Source organism: Haemorhous mexicanus, chromosome 1 (genome assembly GCF_027477595.1).
Source record: "Haemorhous mexicanus isolate bHaeMex1 chromosome 1, bHaeMex1.pri, whole genome shotgun sequence".
Classification (NCBI taxonomy): domain Eukaryota; kingdom Metazoa; phylum Chordata; class Aves; order Passeriformes; family Fringillidae; genus Haemorhous; species Haemorhous mexicanus.
The window spans coordinates 45,061,965-45,085,716 of NC_082341.1; the positions used below are offsets into that span (position 1 = coordinate 45,061,965).

Consider the following 23,752-nt stretch of genomic DNA (forward strand, 5'->3'; position numbering starts at 1 on the left):
ATCCAAGTGTCCCCTTTTAAATTTAAAATTTTATTATGGGCTATTGCAGGGACAGGGGGATGTGAAGTTCACTTGTAATGGAAGAATTAAGCCCTTATTCAACTAGTAGTGAATTAGCCTAACAGGGTGATTTCAAGGAAATATACAGTAAGAACTTGAAACAGAGTTCATATGTACTGAAGACTATCCCAAATAGTAAATTTTCTTAAATACTTGGTATTTCTTTGTATGACTTTGAGCATTTTTTTCAAAAGAAAGTTGACTTTTTAATTTTTTTCCGACCAAAAAAAAAATTTTATTTTAAAGACAAGCATTTCTGCTCTTAATAGTCAATTATCTCTCTGAAGTACTCCAAATGGTTGAGAGGAATGAAATGAACAGACACTCTTTTGTGTCTGTATGGATTAAAATGAATTGATGAAATGCAGAAATATTAGGACAAACTCTGCTATGGATTTTGGAGACTACTTAAATAAGCTAATAAAATATCAGTCTCTGTGCTGCATATGAAATAACATGAAATAGTCATAATGACCTGAAATTTAATATATTTGATTGCATATGTTAATTTGAAATATGTATAATATGAACCTTATTAAGAACATGCTACCCATTTTTTATGTGACTGAGATTGTTGTGATTTTTTGATTTAATCAGTTGTGCCGTTGGCTTCATTTCAGGAGGAAAAAGGGGAGCACCCCAGGGAATGCTGGGCTGTTCCCTCAGCTGCTTACACTGTGCTAATGAGGTGTCTTCGGGAAGGGGTAAGGCTCTTTCATGGTCCTCAGTAGAATTTCTCCACAGTAATAACCCTTTAGGCATTGTATGAGGATTGTAGCCTGCAGCATTGCAGTACCTTGTCAACCAAGCATTGCTCTTGAATTTAAATAATCATAAGACCATGACCTAAGCAGGAGATTAATGCAGCGTTGGTCTCTGTACATTCAACATTTATGTATTGCTGCTTGTGTTGGGGGAAATGGGATAGTAAATACTGTTAATAAATGTAAAATTTAATAACCATGTAGGCATCTTTTGAGAAATGTTCTGACAGTTTGTGCTGTCCTCTTGCAATTTCATTTTCACACATCTTTGTAAATCTTTGAGCAAGATTTAAGTTTCTTTCTTGAAGTGTATAATATACAGTTTTTTTGAAACTGCATTGTTATCCTACTGACTTGTCAGCATTCTTTTAAAGCAAAAAAGTAGTAATTAGGTTTATTCTCATACATGTGCTTTACTATGTTATTCATTGGTTTTGGTGATGGCTTAGCTGTGCTAGAAGAAAGGAAGAAAACTATGCATATAGCTCCATTTTGAAAATGAAAAAGAATTGAGTGGAGGGTTTACATTCACTGTTTGTATGAGACCATGTTACTTTATTTTTGCCCAAGGCAAAGCTCAAGGCAGAAAACATGTCAGAGGTTGCTAGAAGGTGGAAAGCAAGAGGAAATACCTTTTTCCCTTCCTTTTTGAGCTCTTTATTGCCTACAGATTGTGATTAATAAAGGAAGAGCCTAGATGCATTTTAATATCTTCAAACCTTCATGTGACCAAGAACACAAAGCTGAGTTTGTATTGTGCACAATTCCCAGCTCATAATTAGAGTAAGATGTCACTCTAAGGCACAGTAGTGAGATGCTATTTAATTATAAATTTAGTAATGGAAGACTTGCTGTTTCTGAATATACAGTGTGCAGAAACTAAATCAAGACATCCATAAGACACTAATTTATTCCTATAAAATAAAATCACTTCTTAGTCCTGAAACATGTCAAATTTTTCTTAATAATTTATCTTGATATATTTTTTCTTGAAGAAATGACACAAAATAGAAGTACATTTGCCATGCAATAGTTCAAATTAAATTTAATTAAGCATAAATTTAAAATTATGTCTAGGCTATCCAACTACATCTGTGCACTTCTGTGCTTTCTGTTTGTGAGTATGCTCATTTTTAATGGAGATATCTATATATTTTTAAAACATGTTTGAAGTTGCAAAACTGTGCAGGACTTGATGGAATGGACCTCTGGAGGTCATCTAATCCAACCTCCTGTTCACAGTAGGTCTAAATACATCAGGTTGCTCAGGAACATGTCTATTTATGTCTTGAATGTCTCTAATAACTATAGTCCCACAATCTCCATCAGCAATGCCTGTACCTCCTTCATAGGAAAAAGTTTTTACTTGTTTATGCTTGGAGTTTTCACTCCTAGCCATTGCCTCTTGTCCTGTGGCTATGCAGCTCTGAAAACAGTTGTCACCAGCTTTTTCTATTAAAAGTACGTAAGCTTTTCATTCTTATATTAATAATTTTTTAAAAATTTTACATAATTACATAATGAATTAATTGTAATTGTTCTAAGCCCAGTTGTGAGTTAAGAAAATTTTACATCAGGATGTTTTTTGAAGTGATTATGGACATATTGTCTCAGTATTTATGAAAATGGCAAACTAACATTTTGTAATAAGGTCTGAACTACCACAGTGCATTGTATACGCATTATAAATACTCACTTCTAGTTTTAATTTCCAGTTAAGAAGCTTTATTTTATGTAATTAATAAAAATTCAAGAAAATAAAACCAGTTCATGTCATTCAGTACTATGGTTTTTTATTGTTTTGATTTTTGTAAGCTAAGTTCACTGTTCTTGAGTTTTATTACGAACTACTCTGAAGTGTTCTTGGACTTCTGAAGTTTTATAAGATTTGTCATTATCAAAGCAGAACTGCCCTCTGAAACAGAACAGTAGAACAGGAAGAAGTTTGAAATATGTGTGTGTCCCTTTTATTTGCCTGTAAAGGAACAAAATGTTCAGAAAATGCAGGTAGTGTCATTTTCACACACCTTCTGTACCTGAAAATCTAACAGTGATAAAAAAGTGTATGGGTCAGTGAAAGGAGTTTTAGGGTGATGGAAGTAGAAGACTGGGGGGAAGTCTTTTTATCTGTAGGGGGACACAAATTCATATTTCCTGCATTTCAGTGTTGTTAACTTGAGACAGAAGCTAATTTTCAACTCAGGCAAAGAACAGTTGAGTTCAATTATGTGTCAAAATAAGGGAATTGGTACACTCATAAATAACTAAATTATAAGCTTGATTTGACATGTTTAGTCTTGATATAATATTGTGGTCTGTCAGAATGGATGTAGTAAACATTCCAATATTTATTTGCTAATCTTTTCCAACAACTGTTTCCAACAGTGAAACAAAATGGCTGTTCCAGGCATCTGTATTTGTTTAAGTTCAACTTCTAAAAATTTGTTGCAATCTCTAAGAGAGGAATGTCCTGATTTCTCCTGCTAAGGTGTATAACTGTTAGAGTTCCTATGTTATCCAGTCATGGAAGATACTTTCTGTTTCAGAAAGGATATTCCTATTTAATATGGAGTACCTAATGCTAACGTGAAAACCATTTTCCTTTTATGCATTTTGCTTCATTTATTCAAAAGTACTTCATTTATTCAAAACCCTATTTGTACATCCAGGGTTGTCCCAGCCCAGGTGCAGAATCTGGGACTTGCCCTTCTCAAACTTCATATGGTGGTGATTACCCAGACCTCTTAATTTGTTGAGGTCTCTCTGCAGGGCCTTTCTGCCTTCAATGTGGTCAACAGCTGCTCACAACTTAGTTCCATTGGTAAACCTACTTTGAAAGGATCATAAGATATTTTATCCTAACTTCTAATAAAATGAAGCTATGCTATTTTTTTGTAGTATGTTTGCTATCATAGTGACTGTAACTTCAGTGCTTCTGGAATTTTTGCTGCACCGTTACGTTTATAACAGTAAAAATATCCAGTAGATTCAGTTATTTCAAAAACATGGAAATAGATTTTCATTATTATGTTGATTCCCCCCCCCCCCCAATTAAAATGTAAAGACTTGATTAAAAGGAGTTCCCTTTCAGTAGTTTGCAACTTTTTATCCTTCTGGTATTTGCATTATCACTCAGGACTCTTTTTCATTAAGCATCCCTGACTTCACTGGAAACAGATATATCTGCAAGTGTTCAACATGACTGAAAATTAGGAGCTTTAAGTGTGCTTTATAAAACTAGTTGAAACCTAAACCCATTGAAAATAAAGTATGTGCTTCTTCATTTATACAGTTCTATTCATAGTTTTAGAATTCATGCAGTTCATGATGCGGACAGAGAGTTACTGATAAATGGAACTGCTTTACTCATATCTTGAATATCCATTTCTGTTCACTAAAATAGCTTATGTGCTGGTAACATCACTGGATGACTCCTTTAGTTAAGAGGCCAAATATTAGTTTAGATCAGACTTCCCTTGCAGACAGCTAATTAGGCAGAAGATGATACAAGTCTTGTTGCTTAGATAGTGCTCAGGAACAGATACCAGAGGAGCTGAAATGGAAAGTCTCAGGTGGCAGCAAATAGAATTATTTTGACAGCATCATTGAGCTTTTAGATCACAGTGATGATGCATGACCATTTTCTAGTCAAAGTAGCAGGACAGTCTGGAACAGGGCATAACTCATCCCATCAGTGGCTGAAAGGAAATAAAGCACATCTTCGGGACCAAATTTTGCAAAGAAAAGCTGTAATTATATCTGGAAATTTGTTAACATTAATAATCCACTGTATATTACTTTGATTATGATTAATTAATGGGATTATAGTTCATTTATTAAGTGTTAATGCCTGCTTAAATAAGGAGTGGAGTCCCAGTTGGCAGTCTTAATAATCACTTCATGTGTAAGAGAGACTTAACTTGGCAATTATGTTTCAGTTATGGATTTGATTGTTAAATGCATCAATTTAGTCAATTTGATAAATGCATGTATTTTTACCCTAACTGTACCGCTCCCAAAAAAAGACTGAAATGCAGAAGTGAAATTCACAGAAAAAAATATTAAAACTGGACATTATATATAAAATGTTTTCAGAATTTAAATGTTAGTAAATGTGTATGAGTATCTGTGTATTTAGCTCTTTAGTAGGTCAAAATAATGCAATATTTTGCAGTAATCAAAACTGTAAAAAGTGAGAAGCCTAAATTCTTTTTGGTTTTATGGCTGCAGATAAGAAGGAAGACCACAGAATTCAGTGGATTTTTTTATATAAGGGTGTAACCACTTTAGATGGAAATTGACTTTGGTATTTCTGTTAAATATTTTGAGTAGAGCTGCAGTTCTTTGGAAGAACAGGAAGGATTATAAGGAAAATGATGAATACAACCTTTTTTTTTTTTTTTTGACAGCATTATACTAAGAGTGTTCAAATATTTCTACATCTAAAATCTATATTTTAGAATGACTAAGTCAGTAGAAGGAAAAGTGGATATTGAATATATTTTAATGAAACATAAGTTCTTCCCTTTTGCAAGTTCTTCCCTTTTGTACTACTTTCTGAAAGGTTTCATTATCTTGCTCACAGTTGTTGGTGTCTCTGATTGTAAAGATAACTCTCAGAAATCCAAAGCTTAGTAGGCTAAAATAGAGTTCAGTTTAAGAAAGGAATCAATTAGATTTTATGATTAATTATTTGTGAAGCCAGACTATAAGGACAAATTGAATTATAAAAATTATGTTAAAATTCATTCTTGCTAAATTCAAGATGCTATTAAAGACATTGTTAAGAGACTTCACTTTTTTTGTAGTTCAAGACTGAAATGAGGTGAGGCAATGCACAGCCAAAATAACACCAGTGATGTATCTTCCAGTTAAAAACTCTGATTTTGAGTGAAAATAATTGGGTTAGTACTAAAAATATGAAGGATTCAGAATCTCATATGGAAATGTAGGACTCCTTGTAGTAAATGGGACCTAATAATTTGTCTTAAGCAGTGGTCAGGACTGTCTGCTTAGAAGGGAGTTATGGAGCAACTTAATTTGCAAGAAGTCTTTATTCAGAAGAGTCAATAAAACCTGGGATAAAGACAAACAGGGTTTAATGTAATTTTTTTTTTCTTAATGTAACTGAATATCTCATAACTGTACTATTTAGAGCATGTTCTAGTAATGAGTGTTGATACAAATTTGTTAATTTATAAAACACTGATCATGGAACACCTTTAACATAACAAAAGCTTTTCATTTGTAATGATTACCTTTATTTTGGGGTGATTATTTGGAGATGAAAGGTTTTGTATTAAATTATGCTTGTATTAAATTGTCATTGCAGTAGAAGAGAAAGTGGGAGGTAAGTAGGATCTGTGAACATAACTTTGTCATCAGGTGAGGTTTCTTGAAAACTTACTTTTGCAAGTAGCAAAAAGAATTAAGAACAACATCAAGACAATATACATTGAATAAAATGTGGACATAGACAGTATTTACAAAGAAATTAGAAACATTTGCAAATGTGTTTTCCTTCTTCTCCTTCCTATAGGAAGAGCGGGTAGTGAACCATATAGCAGCAAAGATAATTGAAAATGTTTGTACTACTCGTTCATGCCATGCACAAGGATTCATTACAGGAGAAATTGGACCTGTCTTGTGGTACCTCTTCACACATTCTACAGGAGATTCTTTGAAGATAACTCCTATTTCGGTAAGGAATTTCCTTTTGTGGTAGTGTAATGCTTTGGCTTTTAGTCTGAAAAACCTGAATTGGAACTGAAATGTATTTGAGCATGTTTGTGGTAAGTTTGTGGTTTTTATATTTCAGACTACATTAAAATATATTTGAAAAATTTCTGAAATTGAAAAATGCATTTATTACAGTTCTTGTGATTCATCATTTTCCAGAACATATATTTCCTTATGCTGGTAATAATGAGTTATGTTTAAAAAGTTTAACATTTCAAAGAATTTATTAAATTCTTGCAAAACTGAAATTTCTCTTTTTCGATGATGTTTCAAATGAAAATTGTTTATTCTCTTTATCAAAGACTTGTTTAGAAGACTTAGTTGAATTAACCAAATTTCTTTTTGTAAAATTGTCAGGGCCTAGTCTTTGCCCTGAATTTTTAAGGCAATATAGAATGATAACAAGACAAATGGAGTGATGACATGCAAGGAGAAGGTTTGGAACAAAAGGATTTATGAGGTAGAAATTACTTAGCAGGACTGTGAGTTTTAACCCAAGAGCGTGTAATGACAGGACATGGGGGATGGATTCAAACTAAAAGTAAATAGGTTTAGATTAGATATCGGGAAAAAATTCTTTATTGTGAACGTGGTAAGGCATTGGCACAGTGCCAGTGTTCCCCAGAAAAGTTGTGGCTGCCCCATTCCCTATCAGTGTTCACAGCCAGGTTGGATGGAGCTCTTGCTTTCCAAATGAAAAATGGTAGCGTCACAGCTGCAGCAGTATGCACATAGACACATCTAGCATAAAGGTAATAAAAGACAGAGAAATAAAAATTCATTTGAATTGAGGCTGAAGAGGTAAGTGGTATAATAAATTTATAATTTTAAAAAATATATCTATTTATTGATTTTTTTTGTCTTAGTGTATATTTGCGGCAGAGTCTTGCCTGCAATATAAACTGCTCAAATATTGGGGAAATGTCTTGGCATTTTAGAACAGGAAACCTATTTAGTAAAATAAAATCCATTGCTCTGTAGCATCTGAATTTCTTGGCAAAAACAGTTTTAGAACTTTCATGGGTACAGAATAGTCTGTCTCTAAATATATAAAGTATATGTGTGAGTCTGGCTATTAGGCTGCTTTTTTAGAAGGGGTCTTTTTGAGACTTCACCCACTTGATCTGTGAGTTTTATGCTTAGATCACAACTGCATGCATGGGAAAAGACTGGAGATAAGAGTTATGACTTCCTTTACTTACTGAGTTTTTAAAGTAGCCTGCTCAATCCTCTCTCCTATCACTACTTTTGCTATAAGGGTTGTTTTGTATAATGTACTTTCTAATCTTGCAAATCATTAGACTGGGCAGTTGTTATTTGTTTACTACTAGGTCATAGTTTTTTAATTTTTTAAATATCTTTCAACTCGTGCTGAAAGTGCCCTCTTGTTTCTCTGCTATCAGCTTGGAGAACTTTGCTTCGTTTACTGTTCCCTTGATTCCTACAGCAGACTCCCAGGACCTGCTCCATTTGTAGGGGCCAGTTGGCCAGTTATGTCTGCCTTGTGTACCATAGCAAACAGCATATTCTGCATATTCTGGAGAGCCTGTCTGTCTCAATGGCATTCAGACACTGAGCTAAAAGAGATCACAGGAGGAGCTAGCAGTGTGCTTTTTCTTTTTTTGTTTTTCTTTTCCCCTCCTCAAAACTCAATTTCTTCTTGACAACACAGTGTGCTTGAGGTGGGCAGAGCTTTTTTCCCTGCTCAGTAATATGCAGAAGTTACATATCTGATTGTCAAGAATAAACTTGTCATCGGTGGAGATTCACTACAGCTTTCTGTAGCTGTGGGCTCAGAGGTTACTGTCATCAATATCGTATGGTTTGCTCACCTTGCCCTTGGATGAGTATCAAGAGATTATGAGAGGAGTGGGTTTTTGTTGTTTGTCCCTCTGTTTCCTTTGCTTCTTTTGGGAACCCAGGTCACTGGATCCTCCCAGGTTCAAGTGAACCACTTTTCTTCATCATAGTGTTTATGCTATGGGTTTCTAGCCTCTTTTAAGCACTACTGATGAGAAGAAAATTTTCCTGGAAAAACTGGAAGGTTGCATAAAAATGTGTAAGAGGAAGCTAAAACCCGAAGAGCTTGTTGTAGCCTAGTTTGCTCCCTTATCTTCTTTTTTTTTTTTCCTTTTTGTGTCCATTGATAGCCACCACTATGTACTAGTCTAGTGAGGCTTTGTTAATTGCTCAGTTCAGTTGGACAGTGCTGGTGTTTGTGTGATCTCTTCCAAGTGAGTAGACTGAAAGTATCACAGATTGTGAGTTCCTCAGTTCCTTCACCTCTTTTTCCTGTAGGTGTGATAAAGCAGCCTGATCTTTATGGGCTTCTTGTTCAGCTGGGCCTCTTAAGTGCAGTGAGTTTTACTGCACTATTTATACTCCAAAGTTGAATGATCTGGCAGTCATGGGTTGACACTGGGACTTGGAATGACATTGGTTTTGCCAAGCTCTTACTTCCTGATTCTTTTTCTTGTGTTTGAAATCTTTGTATTATAAAATATATTAGTCTTCAGAAGCTACTCTAGCAGCTCTCTTACAGATGACATCTGTTAGGATGAAGCAGTGTGTTTTGGGAGATCGTGATAACTGCAATTACCAGACTTTCCTAGAGAAACTCAGCTGATTTGTGGGACATCCTTTCAATGGCAATTGACAATTTAAGTAAGAAAGATGTTTTTTATCATTCTGTTACTTTTTCTTTCTCAAAGTTGCTTAGCAATGTGTGCTTGGGTGTTGAGGCCAGCAGTTTAAAAAGACAACCAAGTTGAGTGCGCACAGTGAGTTCAGCTAAGGTAAAAATTTCTTCAACATTTTATGCATATCTGTGGTATAAATGTACATGTGGACAATAGAAACAAAATCATAGCTGTTCCCAACTAATGTTTGTTTCCTGTGAAGGCAATAGGCTTACTGGAGATGATACTTTTCCCTTGTGTACTTACTGAACTTTCAGTCATGCTGGAGGTAGGGCTTGTTTCAAATTCACATACTGGAGAGCTTTGAATGAAAGCAGCTGCGAGTAGAGTTGCAAGAGTAAGACAAGTTTACTGTTTTATATCCTTGGTGAAACTGCTTTCTTCTAGTTTTTCTGGTCTTCATGAAAATTATTGCTATCCATGTAGCTGAATCCATCTCCTTTTTCCAGTCAGATCACTTTACACAAGTGTTCTTGGGTCTGAATGGGCTCCTGGATTTCCCCCTCTACTGTTTTGGGGATTGTTTCCTTTATCATAAGAATGAAGTTTAATATTTTTATATGAAGTGAATTGAACAAGGAAGCTTTTAAAGTAGGATGCACTAAGGTGATACTTTAATCCTTTTGCTGCTTTGTAGTGAAACACTAAAGTAAGAAGTAGATAAGCTTATTACTCAATGCTTGATATCAATCATGGTTATGTATTAATGCTGCTGTGGCATTTAGATATATAATCTTAACTTCATCTGATAACAGTCAGTTGATATTGAAATCTAGTGCAGGAAAACCTGAAGTTTATGGAGATTTTAGTGTATGCTAATTTAAAAAATAAAATACTAATGTATTCTCCAGTTATAGTGTACTGTATAATTTCTACATTCATTAAATTGTTGCTACAGATATGTAGGCATTTTTATCCTGCATGACCACAAAAATTGACATCATCAGTGTCCTATTTCATTTTATTATGCAGTCATTCCTGCTATATTGTAATGTACCCTGAAGAATTTATTCTTAACTGACATCTGTATTAGAATGCAAAAATATATTTTTGTTAAGAAAAATGTCTGTCATATCTTTACTTAGAGTTAGCAGTCTGTCTGCAAAGTGTATCAGAAATAAAGAACTATGGAATTCTACTTATGATTATTTTAATCAATAATAAAAATATATCAAGAAGATTCTCTGTTTTTAGTCTCTGGAGTCAAGAAATGACACTTTACTTTGTCCTGCCTATGAGAGGTGGCAAATGGGGATTGTGTCTAAGTATTTTTTTCTCACTTTGGAGTCCAACATGCCTCAGGTAAATATCACAGATTTTGCCTGTAGGAAAGCTGTGTCTTTTTATCATTTTGCTAGACTCAGAAAAAAAATCTGTAAGATGTCACAGCGATATTCTGACAAGCTCAGCAGCAGAAAGAATATTTCTTTCCAGTATGCTGAAAGTTTTTTAATTTAAAAAAAAAAAAACTTAAAATTTTGTTTCTAGGACATAACTTTTTCTGCTGGAAGAGAAGTAACAAAGCATAAGCCACCTAAATGGAAACTAATTTGAGAAAGCTCACACAGTCTTTTTTTGGGGATTTGGTTCTTTTGTGATTTTCTTAAGAAATTGGTTTCTTTCAGAGGCTTGTGTATTGCAGATGCTTTAATGCATTCATTCTCAAACTTGAGAGTCATGAAAGATATCCTGAAAGGGTGAATGATGCCCAGTCACATGTAGCCTGTAAGTCTAGAAGGATATGGCAGAGATGATCATAGAACCCTGGAATATCTCAAGTTGGAAGTGACCAATAAGAATCATGAGTCAAAGGTTGGAGCTGCTGAGAGAAGAGGTGCTGGTTAAGGCTCCAGTAGAGAGCAGGGGTGGAGAAGCCAGTTTCAGGAGAAATTCTGCTGAAGCCTTACTCTCACTAAGAACATTTCATGTTTTAAGGCTGCTGCCTGGAGATGATGGTGTAAGCTCTACTCTTGCATGTATCATCATCCATTTCCAGTTTCTGCTCCACCACCTTTTGACTATCTCCATCTGTTTTCTCCCAATATTGCGTCTACTGAAGTGATTTAGAGTGCTTTGTACTCTATCCCACTATTAAATTCCATCTTCTCCTTTTCTGCTGAAGTGTTATGTTCATTCATACAGCAGAGCATTCTGTGATGTACAAACCAATGGGAATTTAAAACTTCTCCCCTTGGCTGTTGGTGGGCTGGAGCTTTTCTGCTATCTCCAAAACTGCAGTATTATACTAGGAAATAGCCTATGATGTCATTCCTATGAGGTTTGCCTGGAAGTCATGTCATGGCCATCCTTGTTTGGCAAGGTCTGTAGCAGAGATCTAAGGCAGTGAAAAATCTGCCAACACCATGTAAGCACACCAAGTTAGCTCCAGGTTGCTTTGGCACAGCCCATCCCTAGGTCCCAGCAGTTCACTGGTAGTACGACCCTCAAGGATATTTTTAGTGAATACACATACCTCCTGCCCAGTCATTTTGAAAACTCTGAATAGAGGTGAAGAGCTGGATTGTATCCTGGGGGAAACAGAGCATGCTGTACTAAGGAACTGAGATTGAGTGTCTCTGTTTTAAAAGAGAGTAAAAAAATAATAAAAGAAGAAAAGTAAAAGGCTGCAATCGATGTGGTTCCTGGACCAGAAAGGACAAGGAAGAACAGGAGCAGAGTAGATGAGCAGCATCAATAAAATGTCTGGCAAGTTCATGATTTACTGTCTTTTATGCCTTTTTCCTTCTTTTTCCTTCTTTTTTAGCTGGTTTTGAGTGATGTTTCTAAGGGTGCTGGTGAACTGGGTAGTTTCTGGTTTTCTTACATGGAAAGCTTTTCTCTGGTGGTAGTATTCTGTGTAATTGACTATAGTTTCTCTTAAATGAGACCTTACTATTGAGTGCACACCAAGTAAATAGCAATTTCTAAATATAGCTGGTCTGAAGAGAACAAGGAAATCATAAATATGACTTACATTTCACAAAAGGGAGTCACCTTCAAAGTTTTTCCTGAAAACTGATTCAGCTTTTCATGTGAACCCAATATTTGACATCAGCTCTTCTTCTATGCTAACAGTATTTTCAGGCCAAAGGAAAAAAAAATAATGTTTAAAGAGTATTATTTTCTTTATCTGGAGAGAACAAAGGCAGTTATAGTATCTTGAAGGTTGAATTTTTATAGGTATCAAAAGGAGGTTGCTTTGGAGATGAGGCCACCCTGAAGATTGTTTGGTAATGTTTGCTAGGAAATAGCTAAGTTAGTAGACACTGAACAGATTTGTGCTCACTTCACTGGAGCATGGTCAGTATCTACATTTTCTATTCAAATCATTTTAATCACTGATACTTGAAAATCAACCATTCGGAGAATAGTTTGCAAGTTTATTATACTAATCACTGTTTCCTAGTAAGTACCTGGATCTGAAGTAGTATCTACAGCTAAGGATAGACTTTAGACACTGAAATACTACATACCTCATTATTGTCCATGAGCAGGGAAAGAGAAGATGCCCACCTTTATGGGTGCCCATAAATTCTGTGGTGTGTGCTATGTCTGTATTTTCTCTCCCTGTACTCCTTTCTAGTACAGTGTTAGCTGGTGCTATTTATATTCCATGCTTGACAAAAGACTCAAGCATGGGCTGTGATGCTCCATCATTATAGTTCTCTAGAGGAAAAGGGTAATGTGACGTTTTTGATATGGATGTTGGTGTATGAAATATTTGAATTTCAGCTGCACAGAGTGTATAGCAATGTATTTAGAAGGATTCCAGGTCTCTAAAGATAAGTGGTCTTTTCCCCTAATATTTGTCTTAAAAATGAATACGTATGCATTCCTTTTATTCCTAAACTATTGGAAAACTTACCATATGCTTTTATTTTCCAGTATTTTTCTTGAGATAATAGTCTCATTAATTTCTTTTTTTTTTCCCACTTTTTTAGGCTTTGTGCAGAATTACTCGTTCCTCACCTAATGCTTTCCAGAGTGTCATTGAAAAAGTGGGATTAACAGCTGTACTAAATTCCTTGGCAAACGGAATGTGTAAAATTCAGCAGTACATGCTCACTATGTTTTCAGCTATGTTGTCATGTGGAATTCATCTGCAGAGGCTAATTCAAGAAAAGGTTTGAGTTCAGATTAATATTTCGCTGGCATGGAATTTAATGAAAGGAAAAGTTAAAATTGACACTGTGAGTGGTATTGGGTTTTCAAAATATGTCTCAGTGGCATTTGTATATCTGAATAGCAGGAAATGAGGAATGTGTTTCTTTTATATTTCTATTTGCTTAAAATCTAAATTATAAGGTGTATAGTTTTTCTTTTTCTCATGGATCTTTTAGAAATGGTAATAATGGGTGTGTAAATTGCTCCTGCAGCTAGGATTCAATCAATCCAGAATACCCTAGCCTGACAATAACTGATAATGGGCCCTAAGGAAAATCAGTAATGAATCAGTAAGGACAGCTATTTGACATAGCTCTCTTAGACATTTAAAATAGAAAATATGGAGTGTCTTGATTAAATCTGAAACTGTACTTTATACTCTTTTTAAAGGACCTTAAGTCAATTTGTAAGTGAAATATCTCGCAGGAATTAGCATTTTAATACCTTAGGTTTTTCTTTTTAGTGTCACTGAATAAAACAACTGGTTTTGGTTTATGTGTAATATAATTTTTATAAGAAGTAGTTAAAAGTTTTCTATTTTGATCCCCAAATTATTTTGTATTTAGAGAAAAAGTCTTTCATTTTTGGCAGTGTATCTGCATAGTTCATAAATGAAAGTAATAATCTCCCTCTGTTTGGAAAGTATAAAAACCACAAAGAAAGAAGGAACTATAGTTCTTGTTTCCTTCAGATAATCTGTTGTAATATATGTTGTAATCTGACAATCATCTTGACTATAATAATCTGTTGGACATTAGTTGAGAGAGTTTTATTTCCCTACATGTTGTCTTTACAATTATATTTAAACATAATCCCACCCATGTGGCCTGAAATCACTCATTCTCTTCCTAAAATTAATTTCTGTACCATGTCAGAATTGCCAGTGTGTTTTTGTGAGTGCATGTCAGCTGGCCTTAAACTTTCCAGATCCCACAACAAGAGCACTAACAGGTGGCAAATTGTCCTGTAATGCTGCACTAACAGTGCACATTACTGTGAGTTGATGGTATAGTCAGAGGAGCATGGTCAAAAATCATTCACTTAAACGTTCAGCAAAAGAATACAATGGCAGCTAGCCTATGGCTACAGCATGATGTTTTCTGTGAAGAATTCTTGTTATATAGGACTTATATTGCTAAAAGAAATCCCATACTTATACTAATTCCCTAGAGACAATGGCTAGAATTCCATTTATGATACTGAAGTTCTTATGAACAATTCTAGTCAAATTTTACAGATTAGAAAATTGAAATACAGACAAATGTAGACATTCTTTTAATAGCAAATATCAAACTAATTATAGAAGTGCGAATAGAATCCAAAGCTGTAAGAAAAAAACACCGTACTGTAAAAGCAGATAAAGTAGGTCTGGTTCTATTGCATGTGCCCACATTTGGTAACTGTACCTGCACTACAGCTCAGAAAACCTTTAATCTCATAGTATGGGGTCTTTATTGAATTGAGATTAGCTCAGTTGGTTAGAGGCTGTTGGTAATAACACCCAGGCTGTTGGTTCAATCTCTGTGTGAGCCATTCACTTAGGAGTTGGACTTGGTGATCGCTTCCAACACAGAATGTTCTATGATCTGGAAATTAGATTGTAGGATTTTGGAAGCTGAAACTAAATTTCTATTTTTCTTGAATAGAATCTAAAAATACAAACATGCTCCTGTATTGAACTGCCAGGTGCTATCACGTCACATGGAGTGATATTATTTTAGCTCTGAAAATCAAATTTAATAGTCCATGCACTTTTCAATATTTCATGCTCATGATGCACAAGTCCACCTTAATGAGAGAAGGGAAGAGTGAGTAGTGTTGACCTACAGATTATTTTGTATTCTGTAGAATTCTTGGGTAGCTCAACTTAAGAGGCAGAAGGACCTCAGTGTCACACAGAAGGTAGTGACAAAGAAGTGACTCTCTGTTTAATATAGGTGCAAGCAACATGTTGAAAGATACTTAAAGACATAAATTCAAGATGGAGATAATTTAGCTTTGTGTATGTTATCTGGAAACACCCTTAGCTTTTAAGAATTAGGACTGCCCTTGTTTTCTTCAGTCTTCAAGAATAGTAGTAGAAACCATGTACAAAACAAAAGCCAGAATTGCAGTTCTGTGATCGTCTACACTAATACAAAACTTTAAAGAACTTCAGTAGCCAGAAGGGACTGGGTTTTGTCCCTCTCTCATACAGAGACTTTCCATTTTAGTTTCCAGTTTGGGAAACAAAATAGTTGAAATTATGTTTTTAAAATAAAGCATGGAAGAAGAACTCAAAATCAAGAATCTTGAACTCATTTTAGCAGTAGATTAAAAAAATCCCACTGCTAAATACTTTCATCTGGCTATCAAGATTCACCTTTGGATTAGTGAAAATCGATCACAGCTTTTTGAATGCAATTAGGTTCTTCCAAAGGTCAGATAATGTAGTAGAGTGTTTTTTATTTGGTTTCTTTCTTCCTTAACTAGTCATAAGTAAAATTATTCAAATACTTACAGCAATATATAGTCACAACTGCATTGTAAATACATTATAAGCATTGACGTCATATTTCAGTAACTGTTTTCAATTCTTTGTCTTTTACCTGAATGTGGACGAGTTACTACCACCGTAGATGATAGTTTTGTCAATATCAGTATGAATGAATAAAAAGATAAAAGTATCTTTAGCAAAATCTTTGTAACTCTAAACTTATAATGCAAAGGATGGATAATTGCAAAGGATAGAAGGGAAATTTGAAATACGTAACAATGCAACAAGTGTTTGCTATTGTAATTTCTGTTCTTCTATAGTGAGATAGTGATCCAGCTGTTTTCCTCTTGTGTAGCCAATTCAAAAACATCATTGCTTTTGTTTTAAATTTGCTTTGCAGTATTACTCAGTGTAACCAATATAAAGTCATAATCTTGTTGCAGTTTGTTCACTGTTGAAATGAAAAGACTGTCCTATCCTGCAGAGTCTCCATGGCTACATCAAGCATTTGCAGGGGAGGGAAGAAATATAGAACAGAGAAATAATAAATAATGTATTTGGCAGCAATTGAGTGATTTTTGGCTTTTCTGATACACTAAGTCCTGCAGGTCAGCAAAGATATGCTTGAGATTTTCTTTGGATAAACTGTTGCTGTTTTGCAGTCCTCAAACCAGCCAGAAAAGCAAATTCCAATAGGTCACGTTGATTTCTTAAACCAGATTACTAGAACATTCCCAGATAAGTCTGATGTAACTAATTTTAATTGTCTTAACCCATATTAACCCCCACATGTAGCATTGAGATATTCTTGCTTTCCAGAGTATGAGGACCAAAAATACATGTGCTTTGGCTTGTAGTTGTATGTCTTTGTCATGGTGTCCTTGTGCATGGTCTATCAAGTCCGTTTATGTTCACACGGTCAGTGTTGCATTATGATTATGCAAACTCTTTGACTATGTCTGAGGTTTTATGGGATTTCTGAACATAAAAACTTTGTTGTTGTTGTTGTTGTTGCTTTGGTTTTATAACAAAAAAAAACAACAAACAAACCACCACCCTTGAAAACCAAACCATAATTAAAATTCAACCTTTGCATTTATTAGATTGCAATTTAGGAACTTAACTGCTGCAAGTTCATACTGGAGGAGCTACAAGTCATGCTCTGTGAGCTGTTGAAGTGTTTAAAGCCGTAAACTTTTAAATCCCAAGACTGAGAAATTCTTCAATTTATGAAATAAATTATTGAAGTACAGCAGGACAGTTCTAGAATAATTAATAGCAGTTTGTTTTTCTGTAGTTCCTGAATGATGGCTGCTTTTGAAGACAGGGTTAAAGTGTTGTCAGAATAAAATCTGATGGTTTCTTGGCCAAGAAAACTTATACTCCTGCTTTCTTATACTCCTGCTCTTTCTCCATTCTCGGTAAAGATGTATAGTTAATTGTTGCAAAGGATGTTTCTAATAAATTACAGTCAGCATCGATTTGCAGTTATTCTGTCAGTAATGAGGAATTTGAACAATATGTATGTAATATGTATGTTAAATGTGCATCACACAGCAGGATTTTTAACTTTGTACATATCATGCATACACTACTCATCTATCCGATAGTGTCACTCCCTTGAGAATCCAGCTCAACTGTTTGAAGGCACGTTCTATTAATGAGGCCGTTTGTGCTCAGTCTAAGTTGTGCATAGAACCAGTTGGCACAGTTTGTAAACTCCAATTCAGTTTTTAGTTCTGATTTTGTTTATTCTTCTTCTTTCTTTTCAAGTCCTAATTTTATTTCTTCCTTGAAAAGACGTTGTTCACTTTCTGAACTCAAAATAAGACTAGATTAGATAAGAACAATCAGAGAAGGTGGAAATAATTTTACCATCTATTTGGAGCATCTGGTGTATCATTTGGTATCTGATGTAGATGGGATTTTATTCTACTATGGTGTAGTTTTAAATATTCCTGCATATCAGGGAATGAATAGCTAAAAATTTTAATCATTTTTGTGCTTAAATATGTACGTATTCTGAAAATAGTTCAGCTTTGTTTTAAATATATTAAAATATCCTATGTTTATGCTTATGGTAAGCCCTTTAAAAATATAAGTTTTATCATCTTTTGTAATTGATTTCATACTATTTTGGATGTAGTACATTAAATAGTGTTTACTTCTTACTCTACCACTTCTGAAAATGTTCAAAACAGCTTAACACTGGGCCTATCAGTCTTGGACAGAATTTATTTGTTAGTGTTTTATGCAATTTTTTTTTTCCTATGAGTGACGTGAAAATGAGCAAGCTTTAAGTGTATACAGTCTTACAATACAGTGTGAGTAACCTTCATGTCTTTGTGTTTATTCCCACCAAGGATTTTGTGACTACAATTACTCGTCTACTTGAAAGTCCTTCAACATTTATTCGAGCAAAAGCCTTTCTGGTCTTGCTACAAGTTTTAATTAATAACAGGGAGATGTTGCTCCTCAGTTGTCAAACAAGGTAAGGTGATAATAGAAGATAATCAAAGATATAGTCTTTAAAGTTATATCTGAAATACTTGAAAAAGTGTGGTATTTTTGAGCCAGTGTTTTAGAAGTTAATTGTTTTGTGTGTAATAGTAATCCTTTTATTCATGACAATATTTTGTCTGGGATCAACAGGTGACAATTATTCACAAGGGGAAACCACTGTATTGCTAGTAAAGCCTCTTTTAAAGTAACTCATGGTCCCAGTGAGCATTTGCATTTTTGCGTAGGGCAAAAGATATACTGCAACAGTGAGTTCGTGGTATGGTGGAAAAGCAAAATAAAAGGTTCTGTTATGTACCCTCCTCATCTTGGGGTTTGGTATAGTCCATAGTCTCTTCCAGATAGTCACTTTCAAGGTAAAATAATATTTTTTAGCTATATGTGTTGTGGGAGTGATTTACATAATGACCAGTAAATTCCTGTGACTTTTACATGAAGTATTTAATTCTTCTGTGTTTTAGAACACTTTGCAATCAATTACTGAATCACCAGGGAACTGTTATTTGAATTTTTTTGTCTTCTGTTGGGACAGAAGCATTCCTGTATCAAAGAGGAGCAAATTAGACTGTGTTAGAATATGAATTGTCACCATGTTTTGAGGTGATCGGACAAGTAAGATGAAAGAAATTTTAGCTGGGATTTATATCTTCTACTGTTCTGTAAGAAGAAGAGTAAAATGAAGTGTAAAAATAGTTTTTACAATGTTGAAATAGAGCAGGTTTGGAACTGAAAGTAAAAAGGGATGAGGCTTGTGGGTAGCTGTAAATCTAACTATATCTATAGCAAATATAACATTATATCTTATATTCATGTTTGAGAAGAATAAGGATGTATATACTAGGATTAATGGAAGGGGCAGATGAGTTATACCATGAAGCCACTCTGAGAGAACACCTTGTGGGGTGATAGCATTTTATATATATATATATATTCCTCCACTTGCAAAGCTGTGGGGATCCCAATATTTGTAATCCCGCACAGTTACTGTTTGTTTATATATATACCTAAGATATTGTGTGAAGGAGAATAATAATAATTTTATCTACAATTTTCTTGATTTATAATGCTTTCCATCCAGCTGTCTTTTTGAAGAGAATATGTTGTGAATTTGGAATATGATTTTGTATTATGACTTTTGACTTTGTCCTGCTGTTTTATTGTCATGTTCCAGACAGGGCTGGTTAGAGATCAATACATAATATAATACATTAGGTAAAACAATAGGCAAGCCTTATAGCAGCTTTATTGAGCTGATAAACTGTTTTTCTTCATTTGCTGAGTTTTCTTTATAATTGTTCTTTAGTGAACAGCATGTCTCTTATCAGAATAGATCATCTAAAACCTTTGTCTTACATCCAGAAGGTAAGATAGCTACAGAGAGGAGAAGTGACTCATTAAATCTGGAGACAGTTGCATTCATAATATCGCTATATAACTCTGGAATAATCTTAAACACAGCAGAGATACTGGATACTCATGACTTATAGTGTGGAATTTAGTTAGATGTCCTCAGTTGTCTGACAGAAAAGTTTCTTTGAAATTAAGACTCAAAAATTCTAAATTGCTAGCAAGGAAGCAGAAATCAATAGGATAACTGTTGAAAATATTTGATATGCTTAAATTCTCCTTCTGGAGGTGTTTGATTTGAGGAATATAAATAGCCTGTAGTAAAATATACATAATTCCTTGTTAATCATTTGTCTTCAGCAGCTGCAGCTAAAGCCTGTAATAGGATTTATATTGCTTTAGATGATAAAATCTGTTTATGATAATGATAATCAAAATAAGGCAGTTTTTCAGTGTGCATCGCTTAAAGGATGATGTAGATGATAAAACAATACTAACTGTTTCATGGCAACACTGCACTGCAAAATGCTCTTGTTTGCTTTGGTAATTATGCTGGTTTTGGCTGGGTTAATTTTCTTCATGGCAGCCACTATGAGGCTGTTTGTGCTGAAAACAGCTCCCTGGGCCTCATGAGCATGGGGACTGCCTCGGGGCCAGCATCCCAAAGGCCTTGCTCTGGAGAGCAGTTCTTCCTTTATTTGGCAGCAAAGTTGGGGCAGGGTCTGGAGTGCAAGTCTTATGAGGAGGAGCTGAGAGAACTGAAGTTGTTTAGCCTGGAGGAAAGGAGGCTCGGGAGTGACCTTATCACTCTTTGTAACCACCTGAAAGGAGGCTGTAGCAAGGCAGGGGTTGGTCTTTTTTTTCCCAAGTAATGAGTGATAGGACAAAAGGAAATGATCTTAAGTTGTGACATTGGAGATTTAGATTTTATATCAGGAAAAATTTTTTTGCTGATAATTCAGACAATGAAACCCTGTTCCCACTGGTAACCTTTGTGATATCTGTACTTGGAAGTGGTTTTAGAGCTGAAAAAACTGTGGCATGTGAGGAAAATAACAGTTTAATCTGTTTTCATTCATCTCATAAGGAAGGGCAGGGCATGGAAGAAAAGGGCATGGGACAAGGAAAGGAGGGAATGAGTAAGGAAAGAGGAAGTGGAAGGGAAGGGTAATCGCAAGCTTATTTTAGCTCTGCTGGTGTTACCAAAATGCATTTCCTTGTGTTTTTCTTCCAATTTGTGCACAGGTACCAGGAAATAAAAGGCAGCAGAAATAGGCACTTGCTAAAATCCCTTTTTATTGTAAGCAATAATGATGCCTCTGGGCTGGGAACATGAGAAGTATCCAGTGTTGCAAGTCCTGATTCCTGGAATGCAATCCTAAGACTACCTGCCTATTTGTTTTTACCATTTACAGAATTTATTTGCTTTGGCCATGATACCAGCAGTTGCCATTCGCTTTTGGAGCTTTTGGAGTATTTGTGCACACAATCCCCCATGCATGTCCCTGTAATGCCTATTGATTATCTGAGTTTACACAATCTGATTGCAAGTTTCTTTTTGTACCTCTTTTCAAATGTCTCTACTTACTCAAAGAGTATGGAAACACCTTTGTAGTTCCAAATAAGAGTGGAGAAACAGCTGATCCCAACTGATCAAAGGGATATTCCGTACCACATGGCCTCATGGGGGAAAGAAGAAAGGAATGGTAGGGAAGACATTAGGAGTGATGGCACTTGTCTGTCTGCCTATGGAAAGTGGTGAATGAATTCCTTGTTTTCCTTTACTTGTGCTGATTTTGAGTTCTGTGGATGAAAAGTGTTGATATATAATAAGAAATGTAATTTTGAAGTGAATTCATTGTTCCACAACATTGAGACAATTCACCTGTTGCTCTTTTTTCCTGCCTGTTCCATGGCAATCGATTACGTACCATTGGTTCTTCCACATGTGATACAGCTAGAGAAGATATGAGGTCCTTTAGGCTGATGTAGCACTTGTTTACTTACACCATGCAAATTAATTTATTGTGCTAATCACACTGAGTTTTCTGTTCTCCTTCATTTGTCCTTGATTTGCAGAGGCAGGCTACCTGTTCTTTAGGGGAGGGACACCTCCTGAAGTTTAATTGAGACTTTTCATTTCACCCTTTTCTAAGCTAGCAGTAATTTCTGATTAGTTTCACTGAATTGTTCTTTTTGTGTTTAGATGGTTTCAGAGAAATTCCTAGATAAGTAGAGACTGACTTGGAGATTGAACTTCTCCTTCCAAAAGAATTTATTCAAACCTCTTGTTTTCTACTGTCTGCATAGATGGACACTTGTGGGAGTCTCCATCATCCACAGCGTAGTATTCCCAACACATTTCACTCTGCAGAAGTGTAACTATGCACAATGGCATAACCTCTGAGCAAAATCTTTCTGTTTCCTATGGCCACCTCCCATATTTATTAAATTTTCAGATCTTATATGTGCCCTGAAAGGAAAAGCTTTGCCTGGAAACCTACTACAGTCTCACATCTAGCATAGCATGTTTGCTTTATACATCTTAAGATTGTTCTAGAAAAGTAGTGAGGAAAAGAACTGGAAAGAACTGACTGGTGCTCAGTCAGATGGGAAAACATGGAAATGGAGGGCAGGAGGGAACAATGATATAAGTCAGATAGGAAAAAAAACTAGCAAGCTGGTATCGAATTAAAAAATAGAAAAAGTGATGGGAGGCAAGAAGATTGACCCTTCTATTAGCATAGTATGCCATCTGATGTTACATCTTATAGATATGGTGAAATAAACACCATATCTATATTAAGTATCCCCTAAAAATCTTCCTCATTTTCTGTTATCAGAGATTGATTAATAACAATAATAAATAATAATAAAACTAAGAAATAGTCCTTGATTTCTTGGGGTAAATGGACTGTATATGTCCTCAGAGTAAGCATGACCTTCTTTAATTTCATGAAGATCTGTCATTCTCTGTGAACTTGGTCTCTTTTCTTCATATTGATTATCCTGTTAAGAGAACAGTTCTTATTCTTTTAAGTAGTAGACCTCATTCCTGTTCCTATCACTGCAGACTGTTAACTTTGGAATTTTCCCTGTTTTACTCCACTCTTTTACATTTTTTTGCAGAAAACTTGGGTTGTTTTACTTTTTTAGTTTAAAATCTCACTGACGGCCATATCTTACAATACAGACACTTGAATTTTTTTTTTAAACCAAACCTTTGCTTCATAGACAGTGGTTTAGTCCTCATCATATTTTGCTTATTTATACTAACATCTACATATTTTATCATGTATTGTTGAATGCAAGACAAACATGCCACTAAATTAATTGAATAAATGTATTCCTGTAGGCCTGGCTTGACCCACTAGAGAGAACACGGAGATTCATCAGGGAATAAAAGTAACTGATGAATGTCTTCTACATATGACTGAGGAATTTGTCAAAGGAAAATAGAGACCCTAATGCTTTACTGGCTACAGAATTTTTATCTGTACAGTTTTCTCAAGACAGTATTTAGTTGAACCAAACTATCAGGGAAAAAATAGTTGTGCATATTTTTAGAAAATCTATGCAAAAGACAATTTTTGTGAATGGAAGAACAGCATAAAGGAGAGAACTCATTTATCTTTCCTTTCTCAGAATAAACAAACCTACTTTGTATCCTTCTCAAATGTGATTTAGTAATAGAACATGCTTTTGTGAAATAAAAGAACCTCCTTCACCCAAAGAGAAATACCACTCATGTTGAAGTCTATTTGGCCCATTTTAAGTAAAACTAACAGATCTAAGTGTATTTCCTTATAGAATCAGATGATTGTTTTTTAAGTAAAACTAACAGATCTAAGTGTATTTCCGTATAGAATCAGATGATTGTTAAATCATGGAAGTGTTTTCTTTTAAAAAAAAGTAATTCAAGCCCTGATATTTTTTCAGTTTTCTAAATCTAAATATTTTTTTGAATAGAAATAACTTGGTTG

General features: G+C 34.9%; 1 protein-coding gene across 1 annotated transcript in view; it reads left to right on the forward strand.

Annotated features, from left to right (window-relative positions):
* The window catches only part of ULK4 (unc-51 like kinase 4), a 211,166-nt gene that overhangs the window by 38,422 nt on the left and 148,992 nt on the right, over positions 1–23,752 (forward strand). Inside the window, exons 19-22 of the mRNA XM_059848144.1 lie at positions 681–764; positions 6,364–6,525; positions 13,204–13,386; positions 18,266–18,393. Coding sequence (XP_059704127.1) covers positions 681–764; positions 6,364–6,525; positions 13,204–13,386; positions 18,266–18,393 — 557 coding nt within the window. The remainder of the gene's footprint in view (positions 1–680; positions 765–6,363; positions 6,526–13,203; positions 13,387–18,265; positions 18,394–23,752) is intronic.